At 36.9% G+C, this 14,853-nt stretch overlaps 1 protein-coding gene across 2 annotated transcripts; it reads right to left on the bottom strand.

Moving 5' to 3' along the window:
• Positions 1-3,547: 3,547 nt before the first annotated feature.
• On the bottom strand, positions 3,548-10,522 carry LOC149413671 (uncharacterized). 2 transcript variants are annotated; one of them, XM_089644544.1, is made up of 3 exons: positions 7,961-10,522; positions 5,459-5,608; positions 3,548-4,876 (listed from the first exon to the last, which is right to left on the bottom strand). In XM_089644544.1, the coding sequence occupies exons 1-3, from the start codon at positions 9,715-9,717 to the stop codon at positions 4,567-4,569; spliced, it is 2,217 nt and encodes a 738-aa protein (XP_089500670.1). In that variant the 5' UTR covers positions 9,718-10,522; the 3' UTR covers positions 3,548-4,566. The 2 variants fall into 2 exon arrangements, 1 of the variants encoding a protein (XP_089500670.1); XR_016304192.1 differs by lacking the exons at positions 3,548-4,876; positions 7,961-10,522 and adding an exon at positions 6,585-7,107 and having other exon boundaries at positions 5,198-5,608.
• Positions 10,523-14,853: the final 4,331 nt, after the last annotated feature.

Here is a 14,853-nt window from a genome sequence, read left to right as displayed (position 1 = left end):
GGGGCAATTCTGAAATTGGTGATGAGACCTGGTTTTCTTTATTCTGGCGTGACGGTTGCCGATTTGGAACAAGGGGAGACCCGGCCGGTTGTGATATCCAGACACGCAGATATCGATCGCCTTGTTCAAATTATCATCCATCGGTTTTGTTTGGTAAAGAGGAGGAGCCAATCTTAGCTGAAAAAAAAATCATTTCCTTTCCTCTCCTTCCCCTCCCAAAATATATACATGGATGGCGCCGACAACTAACACCATAAATTTATCGTATGTATATCATATATATAAAATCTAACACTTTATTATATTCACTTTACCCTACGATAGATAGAATCGCGTAGCTAGTTGGGGGAGCAGGCGACTTAGAAGATAAGGTTTATGAAATAGCTTTAAAACACAGCGGTAATGGATTCAACTCACTCTATCTCAAAAGAACCGAGGGATACCACACATACATAGATAACTAGGTTTCTATACCGAGAAACAAAAACCCAACACAACGTTCGGTGAAGCCTTTTTATACTGAACCGTCACGTGAAATGAGTACGTTCAAGGTCGTACGTCAGGTAGACAAACTAGGATGTACACACTTGAAGGGGTGTGTAATAAAGAGAGGAGCAAAGGCTTGTTAAGACGGCAGGGAGGATATTCCTATCCCGGATATATACATAACCAAAGCCTTATGGAAAAGTTACCTATGGGACTTTTATCGTAGAAGGAAGAGAAGGAAAAGTTAGAGAGGGCAGATCATTACAATCACCACATATTTTCCATTCGTATTTTACAAATTTATTTTTTGTTAACAGCAGCTTCATGTTTTCATAGTTCTCTTTCATGTTTGCAGCATGACCAAATGGAATGGATGGTCAAAAATCAAAAAATCAATGATAACTCACGAATAAAAATGAATTAATTCACATTTTAGTAAAACTTAAAACCCATAAAAACCTGACGTGATATAAAAAAACTAATCACATATCTGAAAAAAGCGTGAAATTTCCTGTCAGATTTGGCTACTTTCGTTAAAGGGACAAAAAATGTGTTGACCAGTGTAATACTAATAATTCAAAATGATACATGAAACAGAACAAGACACAGGTCATAAAAATGTTACGGTCGCAACTGGAAATTGAATCACTTGTTAAGACAAATTGATCACTTATTAAGATAAGTGATCCGAATCATATGGCGATAAGTAGGGACAACGCTTCTATCTACTCGGCCATTGTGTCCTAATTTTTTTCACGTCATTTTATGATTATTGACGGATATAACTATCAAAATTATTTCGATAAAATTGCATGAAACATACATACGAGTATGTTTAATTTGTTATTATGACAAGCACAAAGTAATGTATTATTTTCTAGTAGATGTTAAATGTTGTCCAACGGTTTCAGAGAAAAATCTTATAATTTCTTGTGCCTCCTTCAAAAGTAATTATTGCGCAGTCTAATAAAATTGAAAATGCACTTATCGTGGAAACGTAGAAGTACTCTAATAAAATTGATGGCATTCTCGTGGACAGGTAATTTTCTTCGTAGTACGAGTTGGCCTGCTTCTTCAATAACGACCCGGGAAAATTGCATTGGATTCCGAAGTTATTTCAAAGTTTGACTTGAAGATTTGTAATAGTTCTGATGCTTTTATGAACTTCTGTTATTAGATAGGATGAACCGGCTTGGAGCTGGAGATCTATCACACGTATTGATTGACTTCGTAGAGCAACGGTCGAAGAAGTTGGCTGTTGATTGGTATTTAAACATTCTGAAAGTCAACTACTTCGACCAATATCCTACGGAGCCTATCAATATGTTAGAATAATTGGGAATACTATGATGGGGCCATGTGGTTGAAATGAAAAAAAATATATTTAAAATTTTAATGAAAAATTTGACATTGATTTTTTCGCTTAAACATGTCATTCTAATTGTGTCAACAACTTTCAGTTTCAAAAAACTTTCCCATCGTCACGTTTTTCAGTTTGATTTATCGTTCTGCTTTGTCTTTAAATTTTTTTATGCATCTTTTTCTCGAAACGAAAACCCTTTTATGTTCTCTCTGTTCTCCTCTTTTAGTTTTAATATTCCCCCAATAAAAATCAATATCCTCGTTTTATCCAATTTCCCGATTCGCCAATAGCTTCAGGGGAATCCCCACACATTCCCCGTGAAATATAATCGGGATTAAACCCAAGGAAGCCGTTGTAAGTCTTTAAACAAATCATGTAAATAATACGACGGATAAAACGGTACGGAACCCTCAAAGAACCAACTGAAAACATTTCTACAAAATTCTAGAAAATTATATTTCCATTACCAGATTTGAAATACATCTCTTTGATTTCATTTTACAGTCGAGTTTTATATAATAATATATATTTTCTATTAAGCTTAAAACCTATATTAATTGGTCTGGTTTATTCACCTTTTTGTGAATAGCGCACAAGACTACTAACTGCTTCCAACCGTCTGGAGCCAGTGAGACTAAGGCATCCCCAATTGGGGTATGTTGTGAGGCTGAAGGTAGTTGGGAGGGGAAGGTTAGGAAATATGCATTAAAATTTGATAAAGAATAAAGAATATAAAGTACAAAAATAAAATAGCAGCATTTCTATTCTGAATGGTATCTCTTCAAATTTAATTTTTAATAAATATTAAAAAATTACAATTTTGATGACTTGCTCAACAACCATATTAGGCTCATACCCGTATTATGGTAGTCGTACATAATTTATGTAAGAATAACAATAATATCAAAATAACAGAAAAGAAATTGTTTTTGTAAAACAAAAATGCATATTATTATTGAAACCATATTAAAAATAGAAATAAAGATAAAATTAAATAAATGATGGAGTTGAAACTTTTCTTTTAAATATTCTTAGGAACTCGTGCATTCTTTGAAGAAGGCTCGTAATGCTCGCTCCCTTTCAAAGAGCCAATGTTGAACACTGATATTTATTAATTAATCTCAAATCTGTACAGGGCCCGCAGATACTTTAATAGTACACAACTGCTGACCCTGCACAAATCGCAAGTGCGCCCTACTGTCGAATTCGGCAGCCATCTCTGGTCCGGAGCCCCAAAATACCTGAAAAAACCCTTGACTCTGTGCAGAAATGGGCGGTCCGTTTGATAGATTCCCCAATCTTAACAGACGGACTGCAATCTTTAGAGCACAGGCGTCAGGTAGGTATGCTGTCCTTGTTCTATCGGTATTACAATGGAAGATGCTCTGAGGAACTAGCGTCATTGATCCCTTCGGCACCGGTGCGTAGTCGGGATACACGCCAAACGCGCGCCCAACATTTGTACACAGTTGAAATTTGTCACATGAGAACGGGTCGCTTCTACGATTCGTTCATAAGTTCAACAGCTCGGCTGTGGAACGAACTGCCGGCCTCTGTGTTTCCTCCCTCCTACAACATGGGACTCTTCAAGACCCATGTTCACTCCTTCCTCTCCACAAAAAGACCCTCCACACAGCATCCCCAAAGATGACATAGGCCCTGTTGAGAATAGTTTGGGGCTTGATGGAGTCTTCAAAATAACAGACGCATGGTTTAGGTTGCACAAAACTGCATTTGTACTTTATTTAATGTTACGAGTTTAAATTTATTCCCGACCCGGGCAAAACACTTTTACAGGTGGTCAGTTGACCATAATTCCTGACTGTTACTATTTTTTGGAGAGAAGAAGTCAAAAAATCCACTCGGCGAGGCCTTTTATAACCTAATCAATCACACACATTGACAATCTAAATATCAAAACAAATACGGTCATAGAAGCCAATGGTAATTAAAACACCTATTTTATCCATAGGCCCTAGTTTTACTACTGACCGCTAGGTGCTAGGCAGTGCCCTGTAAAATAAATGGTTGTGCACTTAGCTAATAACTTGTACATTTTAAACATATTGCCACCGCCGGGATGAGAAAAAAAAAACTGGTGGGTTTTTTTTTTTTTCGATATCAATACAAAAAAACTTTCAACAAATATCAAAATAGTTCATTATAACTAAACTACCTAAACCTGAAGGGATCGGGAATATAACTTAAAACAATCAAAAATATAATAACCCTCATACAAATACATAATCCATAAAATTAATCACATTATTCCATAAAATTAATAAATCCATAACCTGATAATTCATAAGATTGATAAAAATTCATAAAATTAATAACATTTACACATTTAGATCACTTAATTAACTAATATTCTAGCTCCCGTATAGAGCAGTTCAAAAACTGAAGTCTGTTTTTTTTTTATATGAGTTCATACTTGACTCTTTTCTTTTAATAGAACACAAAACACTGTAATCACTGCACTGTGTAGACCGTTCACTCTGCATTCGGTCCAGTGGTGATCATCCTGTCAAGGGTGGTACATGTTAACTCAGGGGGTTGAGTCTCATATTAAGGGTGCCCTGTCCTGGTAGGCAGCGAATACCCCTGGTCCTGGTTGACTGGAAGCCCCAGTGGCTTCTGGATATAGGTTGGTCAACCACAGCGATGCTCTATGGTCAGTAGTCCTGTGTGGTAGCATCGGTTCAGCCTTGGTTACATTAGGCTGTGACCTTGGGAAGGTCTGTAGTTTGCCGGGTCGGGAGATGCAGATCCTGGTTTGATTCTATAGGCATCAAACATATTTTTGTGATAGGTCGCACAAAAATGCCTTGGGACGTCTTGAGGGTAACCACCCTCACTACGCCATCAGGTCCTGGATGAGTTGCTGTTATGCGCGCCATTCTCCATAATGCAGGAGGCAGATTGTCCTCCTTCAAGATGACCAGATCGTCCTTTTTTATGACTTCTTGGCTGCTGGCCTGCCATTTGGTCCGTTTTTGTAGTTCAGCAAGGTAATCTCGTTTCCATCTACACCAGAAAGTTTGAATTAAGGCATTTAATTTTTGATATTGGCTTAGTCTGTTCTCTGGTAGCTCGCGGACGTCTACTTCAGGGATGATAGAAGCCTCAGTGCCCATAAGGAAGTGGTTGGGGGTGAGGGGGAGTAGGTCGTTGACGTCATCAGACAAGGAAGTTAAAGGACGGGAGTTCAAACAAGCCTCTATCTGACAAAGTAAAGTATATAATAATTCAAACTGTAATGGATTATTTTTGGTAATTCTATATAAATGAAACTTGGTAGATTTAACTGCTGCTTCCCACAGCCCGCCGTGATTTGGCGCTCTAGGAGGAATGAAGTTCCAAACTATACCTTTATCTGCTAAAAACCTATGAATTTTGTCATTGTTCAGCTTTAGACTGGCATACAACTCTTGAAGCTTGTTGGAAGCTCCTCTGAAGCTAGTTGCATTGTCAGAAAATATTTTTTCAGGTTGACCCCGCCGGGCGATAAATCTCTTTAAGCAATTTAAAAAAGTATCGCTTGACAAATCCGTTACAAGTTCTAAATGAACAGCTTTAGTAGAAAAACAAACAAATATGCAAAGATACGATTTGATAAGTGGAGACTTCCTCAGCGCTCCACTCTTCATGTCAATAGGTCCAGCATAATCAAGCCCCGTCACCGCAAATGGTCGACTGGGAGTGATTCTTTCAACAGGTAAGTTTCCCATAATCTGCTGGCAAACTCGAGGTTGGTATCTAAAACATATAATACAGTTATGTAAGACTCGTTTAACAGTATTTTTTCCTAGTATGGGCCAGTATTTCAAGCGTATTTCTGCTAACAGCGCTTGTGGCCCGGCATGTAAATGCACATAATGATAATGTCTTATGATTAATTCGGTTAATTTGTGTGTAGGCGATAATATTACAGGTTGCCTTTGTTGATGTGATAAGTACGTAGCTAGTTTTAGTCTACCATTTGCACAAATTAAACCATCTAATAAACAAGGATTGAGGGCTTTCAATCTACTATTTTTGTTTACCATCCTGTGATTTTTCAAGTCCTTTAATTCTCTTTTAAAGGAATGTTCTTGAGATGATTTCAGCAGACATTTTAAGGCTGCTTCTAGTTCGGTGACAGTTATATTGCCTCCGATTTTATCTTTAGGATTCCGACAATTATTTATAAATCTCAACGCCAAAGCGGTAATTCTCTTCAATTTGGTTAGCGATGAAAATTTTTCGAAAATCTCCCATTCTTGAACATTAGCTGCCAGTAATACATTTTTACTCTTAACCTCAGGGGGATTCAAACAGGACACCTTGGATAGTGGCCAAGCGCTGATCTCTTCTGTCAACCAGCTTGGTCCCTTCCACCAAATTGAAGCGTTGACTAACCTTTCAGCTGTGGTACCTCTGGACAGTATATCCGCTGCATTTTCGGCCGATGATACGTGTCGCCACTGGTTTGGATCGCTGATATCCTGTATTTCCGCTACCCGGTTAGCCACAAAAGTGTTCCACCGCGCTGGTTGACCCCTCAACCAGCATAATGCTATAGTTGAATCGCACCAGTAATGAGTGGCCGATTCCTCTATACTTAACTCCAACTTGATATTTCTAATCAGTTTGGCTAGTAGCACAGCACTGCATAGTTCCAACTTGGGCAGTGAAATACATTTCAGTGGTGCTACTCTAGACTTAGAAGTAAGTAGATGTGCATGTCGCTTACCCTCTTGATCAGTTGAGACGACGTAAGCGCAGGCTCCATATGCTTTTTCCGAAGCGTCGCAGAAACCGTGTAATTGTATATTCCTTGGCGCTCCGTGGTTAATTCCCCTCGGGATTTTCAATACATTTAGTTGTGATAGTTCACCTAGATAGGCCCTCCAGGGTAGTAAAATTTCATCAGGTAGTGTGTCGTCCCATGCTGCTTTTGATTGCCATAATTTCTGCATAATTAATTTGGCCACCACTATTATGGGGCCTAGGAGACCCAATGGGTCAAAAGTTGAAGCTATGCACGACAATATCTGACGCTTACTTTCCGTCTTACTTGACGGTCTTTTAATTTCATATGATAAACAATCTGATTCATTATCCCAGATCAAACCTAGGATCTTTTCAATTTTGGAATTGTTAGTGATCATTTGTTCACCATTGCTTTTCCCAGCAATTTCACCCTGGCCCGACCCAGATGACAATTCCGAAATATTCGATCTCCACTTCCGCAGGGTCATTCCGGCGGACAGTAAAATATCCCGTACCTGTTGCTTCAACCTGACGCATGCGTCCAAGTCGTCCTCTCCGGTCAACAGATCGTCCATGTAGAAATCGTTTTCTATGACCTGGCTTGCTACGGGAAATTTAATGCGATTGTCCATACCGATTTGCCGTAGACATCTAGTTGCCAGGAAAGAGGAAGGTCCCAAACCGTAGGTGATTGTCTTCAATTTATAATGCCTGAGTTCCTCTTCTGGAGAGTCGCGCCATAAAATCTTCTGCAGGCTGCGATCCTCTGGGCGTACGTTGATTTGACGGTACATTTTTTCTATGTCCGCCGTCATGACGTATCTATGTTTCCTAAAACGTAAAAGATGAGTGTATAAATCTTTTTGAATAACAGCTCCTACCATTAATGCATCATTCAGGGAAATACCGGTCGACGTTTTAGCCGATCCGTCAAATACTACACGCACTTTAGTAGTGCTGCTCGCTTCCTTTATTACCGCATGATGCGGCAAAAAATAGGAATGGTCCTTTGTTTTCTCACATAGCTCCATGTGATTTAATTGCTCATATTCTTTCATAAATTGAGCATACTGAGATTTCAGTTCAGGATTCATTAAAAATTTTCTTTCCAAACCTTTGAATCTTTTTTCCGCTGTGCCTAATGAGTCACCAAGTTGGTTGACACACGGCCGGCGCGGCAAACTCACTACGTATCTACCATCGCTCTCTCGGGTGTGCGTGGCTACAAAGTCGGCTTCACAAGCTTTCTCCTCGTGGTTATAAAAACTTGGAGGCATCACCTCTTCCATTTTCCAAAATTTTTCAACTTGATTTGACAATGTATTTATTGATAAACTACAGATTTCTGGTACTGGCCTTTTTTTATGGTGAGCGTTGATCGGGCCCGAGATGATCCATCCTAATTCTGTCCTTTGGAGAGTAGGTCCGGTATCCAATCTTAGCCGATCATTCTTCAAGATCTCCCAAAAACTCTCAGCGCCCAACAGTATATCAATTGGTGCTGCTATGTTGAAGTTTGGATCCGCCAATTCCAATCCTGGCGGAAGCTTGAAATCCTTCCTGGCCACCGTTGCTTGTGGTAAATTTGTAGTTATTTCCTGCAATATTAGACATGTGATATCTTGTTTATAATTTGTTTTTAAAGATTTCATTTTAATTGCAACCCGTTTCTTTATATGGGTCACGTTGTTATGTATACCCGACACGGGTTTGTTTATGCTTTCACACTTCAAATTCAATTTTATTGCGAACTTTTCGCACATAAAATTTGATTGGGCTCCTGAATCAATTAATACCCTTGCTTTATGCATTTCATTATTGCGATCTAACACTCCTATGATTGCTGTCGATAATAACACAGTTTTTTCCGCCTTCACCAAGGCGGAGTGGTTGGACACTGAAACTCGTTCAGTTTCCATATGGTCGCTACCTCCAGGGCAGGCTTCACCATTTTTATCGGAATCATTACTCGGGTGATTCCCTTTATGCAATAACGTGTTGTGGCTATCGCTACCACATAACTTGCATTGTATATTAATTTTACAATATGAGGCCGTATGCCCTAACCTCAAACATTTGAAGCAGGCCCTAGACCTCTTTATCATTTCGCTTCTCTCTCCTGAAGTTAACTTTAAAAACTTTTTACAATAATAAATTTTATGTCCTTTATCGTGACAACATATACAATTATTGTGGGCGGCTGCTAAGAAAACTGATTCCTTTCTAGGAATGTTATTGTTGCCGCCATTTATTTTCGGGTAGGTAACATTTTTTTTCGATTCTGTATGTAACATTAATTCTAAAACTTGCGCCCTCGACGTTAGACACTTGAGAAATTCTCCTAACGTTGGTAATTCTTCCTGTAATGTTGTTTGTTCCCAATGCTTTCGCGATATTGCGTCTAATTTATTAGAAACTATATAAATAATTAATGCATCCCATTGATCAATTTTTAAGCCTAAATTTTGCAGAGCCTTTAGGTTCACATTAGTCTCATCAATTAAATAGCGCATGGCTACCGGATCCTCTTGTTTCATTTCTTTAAGTTGAAACAAAGCTTGTATATGCTTATGAACGGTAGTTCGTAAATTTGCAAATCTTTGTTGCAACAATTCCCAGGCTGACACGTAATTTAAATCTGATACTTCGAAATTGGCGATCACTTTCGCTGCATTCCCCTTTAAGCAGGATTGCAGATAATAGAATTTTTGCACATTATTTAACGTTTGATTATTATGCACCAGTGTCTTGAATGTCTCTAAGAAGTTTACCCATGTTTTTTGATCACCATTGAATTCCCTTAATTGGAGGTTAGGAAGTTTTATTGCTACCTTGTTTTGCTCAACGGATTGTAACATTTCTTTTGCTTTCGCTAAAATCGAATAATATTGATTCTCAAAACTTTCCCTTTGGGAATTATTCTCGATGTCGTCAGAATCTGGTAGAGATTCTATTTGATCTTGAATTAATTCAAACTGGTTTAATACGTTTTCAATTTTTTCATACCTAATTTGGATCTCGTTTACCGATAAACTATTTATTGAATCCCCGAACCTCGTGAGTTTACCTTTTAAAACTCCTCGTTTGGCGATTAGCGATTTCATATTATCCATCTTAATTGCGTAAAAACCAAAAAAAAAAATGTTCCCTTTAAAATATTTTCTGCGCAATCGTATTATAATTGAAACCACAAATAATGAAATAACCAAATCCAGCCGTACCTTGACAAATTCTTACAAATAATATGTTTGAGCTACCTAACCTTAAAAAACCAACAATAATAATACACAATGACTTGCATCTATGCTGTAGGTAGCCGTTTTTTTCTTTTCAAATTATTATATTAGCAAAATACACAGTAAAACATAGCTTGTTTGAACTTGGAAATGATTAAAAAGATAGGAAGGCACAAGGTTACTCATCTGAATTTCTTCTGGAATTGGCATCAATTTTTTCCATCAAAAGCCTTTTGTTTGGTGCTGGTTCATTTTTCCGATAAATCCTCTGATTATATCCATCCGCTCGTTAGGACCATGTTGAGAATAGTTTGGGGCTTGATGGAGTCTTCAAAATAACAGACGCATGGTTTAGGTTGCACAAAACTGCATTTGTACTTTATTTAATGTTACGAGTTTAAATTTATTCCCGACCCGGGCAAAACACTTTTACAGGTGGTCAGTTGACCATAATTCCTGACTGTTACTATTTTTTGGAGAGAAGAAGTCAAAAAATCCACTCGGCGAGGCCTTTTATAACCTAATCAATCACACACATTGACAATCTAAATATCAAAACAAATACGGTCATAGAAGCCAATGGTAATTAAAACACCTATTTTATCCATAGGCCCTAGTTTTACTACTGACCGCTAGGTGCTAGGCAGTGCCCTGTAAAATAAATGGTTGTGCACTTAGCTAATAACTTGTACATTTTAAACAGGCCCTGAGGGACATTATTTTTTTCAGGGCCTCCTGTGTGGAGTTAATATAAAAAATAAAAAAAAAAAAATTAAGTTAAAAAATTTAATCCCGCGACCTCCGGGTTTGCAGCCTCGATCCTAAACATTCAACCACGGAGGGCGTCAGAAATTAATTAGTGTTGGTATTAGACCTCCACGGCGGATTAGGCTACACTAATTACACTTCTCATGTGTATTTGGCATGCTCGAAGCTCGAACCATTCCCAGAACTTAAAAGCTTTTCAAGTTGGAATTCTTGACACAGTAATCTTTTAGTAGGATGGACCGACAAGTCGTTATGCAACAGTTGTTCGCGATTATCTCTACAACCTCTTTCCGGTCGTTGAATTGCCGTTGCCATGGGGAGAACCGCAATAAAATCATGGTCAGCACATTCCTATGATTTAACACCCTTGAGGGCGTTTATGTACCACAGAGGAAATTACAGATTTCACATGCCTTAAAAACCTGTTTATTGGGGCTAACTAAGCACCATAATGTTTAATTTATTTTTGTTAGTTTATCATTTATAAATTACACAATATTTTCAAATGCCTCAAAGATAGTGTTTTATACCTTTATTTATTTGAAGAGCACTAAAATGTTTAGTGTTTGGTGAAAATTTCACTGAAATTGCAGTGATCCTATAGACTGTTTTTCACGAACTCTATTTTGTCCATTTTGAGATCCGAATTACGAAAACATAAGAACTGTGAAAGGTGCCTAATTTATGTGATGGATTGATCTTCCAACTACAGGAATTAACAGAGCTTTACTAAAGACGGGTTGTTTCGGAAAATTTGAACAATTCTTCAAATTTCAACGTTCATCGTTCTGGTTCTGTGAAAGTCCCATTCAAGTTCTGTTATTTTATCTTAATAGGCTAGCTGCTTGACAAAACTAAAATAATGACAGAACTTGAAAAAATCTTTCACAGAACTTAAAAAAAATTAACTTTGTAATTTGAAGAATCGTCAAATTCTCCGAAACAACCCGTCCTAAGTTAGTGCATCTTTCTATAAACGTTTAGGCACAATCTTTGAGGAAAAAAATATTCTTAAATAAGTACGTCTATTCGAATTTCACGTTTGTTTTCGATGACAATGCATTCTTTCAACCTTTGATGGCAATGACACAACACACACGAATAAAAAAAATGTCGGTTCTACCCGATCCACAGTTAACGAGGTTGGTCGTTTAGAGTTCAACGAATCCAGTTCTTAGGTACGAGTATGGTGCGACCCTCAGTCAAACGATTTATTAAAAATTTATAAAATATGTTGTAATAAAAATTACGAATAAAAACACTGTTTTTTATCATTTATTTTTTATTATATCTCTATTTCCTGTCAATGGTACAGTTTCCTGCACCGTTCCTGTCAATTCCAGAATGAATGTGACATTACCTATTATAAATAATTTAGTCAAAAGATTCATTTTCCAACTATTTTTAATATTATTATAATACAATTCGTTGTGTACTTTTAAAAAATATGTTAAATTATTTGTGCTAGCCGAGGATTGACATCGTTTTTTTTTATATCTGTCCTTTTAAATTAAAAGCATAATATGTTGTATGTGTACTTTTTTCTTCCTTGTCCTTTTATAAATTAATTATTTTTCCTTCTCTCTGGTCCTTTTTAAATTAATAGATTATTATTTTTTTACAATCAAATATCAACATACAATAAAAAAGATATAATGTTAATAAACAATAAACAACAATAAACACTAAACAATAAACAATAAACAATAAACAATAAACATTAAACATTAAACATTAAACAATAAACAATAAACAATAAACAATAAACAATAAACAATAATTAATAAACAATAAACAAAAAACAAAAAACAATAAACAATAAACAATAAACAATAAACAATAAACAATAAACAATAAACAATAAACAATAAACAATAAACAATAAACAATAAACAATAAACAATAAACAATAAACAATAAACAATAAACAAAAAAACAATAAACAATAAACAAAAAACAATAATATTTTCCCTACATCTGCAAACAAGCAAAATTCCAATATCATGGATATTATACTTTAGATAAAGATATTGTACTTTTAAATTTCTATGTGTGTTTTATTGGAAAGATTTCACATTTTGCTAATTTTTCATCTCTCTTTTTTTCATACAATCCGTGCGAGAAGGAAAAAAAATAATGAATAATTTAGCATAGTAAAAACTGCTTTCTTGGTGAACTTAAATATATGACCTTCTTTTAATGGCAGCAAAGGGGACATATATTTTTATATTATGTTATTTTAAGTACATACTTTCATTTAATAGTATTATCGTAGTATAATAGTATTCAAAGTGATATATGTTGAGGTATCGCTCCCCTACTATCTACGTTCTGTTATCACCAGATTTATGACCGCATACACTATAAAACACCCATAAATCCAGGAAACATTATGCGCAGGTTAAAATATTTACTCGGCTCCGACCATATTCATAATATTTGGGCACAGGTTTGGCTGCCGTAACTTATGCATATTGTCGGTCCTGGTGGATGTTTACAATGTTTACCTGACCGAATGTACCAACAGACTATAGGTGTTTAGCTAAAAAAAAGAGACATAATATCATCAGAGTAGTGACAACTTTTACTAACGTGAAACATGTTTTGTACTGAAAATGAAATTGACGTATATCAGAATCTTAGCGTACTGTATAGATCCCACCGATGCAATAATAACACCTGCAGGGCTTGTGAAAACTGCAAGATCGCCTTGTAGTTAACTTAACCTCTAGTGTGCCAAAAATAAAGCGGATTCCTGACGTATGTACCCGTAGTGTGCCTGCAAATGTGTAGCGGGTGTTGTTTGTAGCTTTCCGCATTTTCCTCGGTTTATTTGACAGATATATATTATATATGTTGTCACGAAGTAGATCTCTCAAACGCATTTCAAAAAACCCCGCGAAACTAAAATTAAACGGAGATTTTTTTAAACGGAGAAACGCACATCGTACTGCGCAGGCAACGCTAAACACCAACGGCTTTCTCTGACCGACGGCGGCCATCACTCGGAATCTAGCTTTGTTCTAAACAACATGCGTGCGCGGTTTGCTACCCAACCGGACTCGGCTGCAGAGTGCACGCTACAATATTGAAGCTTGGTACGCGCACGATGGCGCGTATGGGCAAGCACCACCTTGGTTATTACTCCACCATGACTGTGAGTAACACTTCCATGGTCTCACAACTCCTGCATCTCACGGAACGGCTAATGTAAGCGTATTACTTAACCTTTGCCCCATTATGTGCCTTCTTTTAATGTCTTTTAAACAAGCCTGCCAGCCAGAACAATTACGAGAGAAATTGTTCAATTCTAACACCCAGGAAATAATTAAGGATGTATACTGTGTCCCCATTTGTGTTATACAATGTACCTGTTGACTGTAAATATACCCATTTATCATTCTCATAGGAGTTTCATTTGACGAGAGAAGTGAAGTCTAGATTGTTGACAAGTTCCCCGTATAAAAGCAGACTTGCCGATCCTTCCTGAATGATTGAATCCCATGTTACTATCACTGAGCTACAATTCACAACACCGGCACCCTATATTCACAACACTGGCTTATAAAGTAAGGCGTTCCATGCCAATTCACAAAACTGGCGCCCTACGTAATTCTCTACAATTCACAACACTGGCTTATAATGTGGGACGTCCCATAACAATTCACAACAGTGTATTTTTTTTAATATATCAACACACTTTCTGGCAAGACGGTAACACTAAAAAATTATAATTTTGCAAAAAACAAGTGGGTATGCTATTACAAAAACAGTGTTAGTCGGCGCACGGCGTGCTGTCTGCAAATTACCCATGGCACACTAAGGTTAGCGTAATAGGTCGCGGGAGCTTGGCTTTCTAAGGGCTTAGTTTAAATATAATACCTGAAAAAATCTCTTGATTCTTTATTAATGTGCAATTTGTTTATTAGATTTTTCAGTCGTAATGGACGATTTGCAATCTATGAAAACGACGGATCGACATTTAATCTTCCTACCTTCTACAAGATGGATTTCTAAAATTTGACATAATCAAAGACAAAAAGAAATGCACACAAGATATTTTTCAAGGTTGGAAATTGTGATGTGAATTGTTGATGTGAAACAATGCTGAAAGATTGATTGATTTTATATTAGAAATTAGATAAAATAAATTTTTCGATTTTAAAGTTTTCATTATCATTCTGATCATCGGCATTGGTCAGTCCTAGCCGCCTTTTTAAAACGCCTGCCAATCTCTCGCTGTCT

Source organism: Hesperophylax consimilis, chromosome 21 (genome assembly GCF_061612785.1).
Source record: "Hesperophylax consimilis isolate HC1 chromosome 21, BYU_Hcon_1.0, whole genome shotgun sequence".
Taxonomy (NCBI): domain Eukaryota; kingdom Metazoa; phylum Arthropoda; class Insecta; order Trichoptera; family Limnephilidae; genus Hesperophylax; species Hesperophylax consimilis.
Note: the sequence above shows the minus strand (reverse complement) of the source record. Positions and strands in the feature narration are given on the sequence as shown.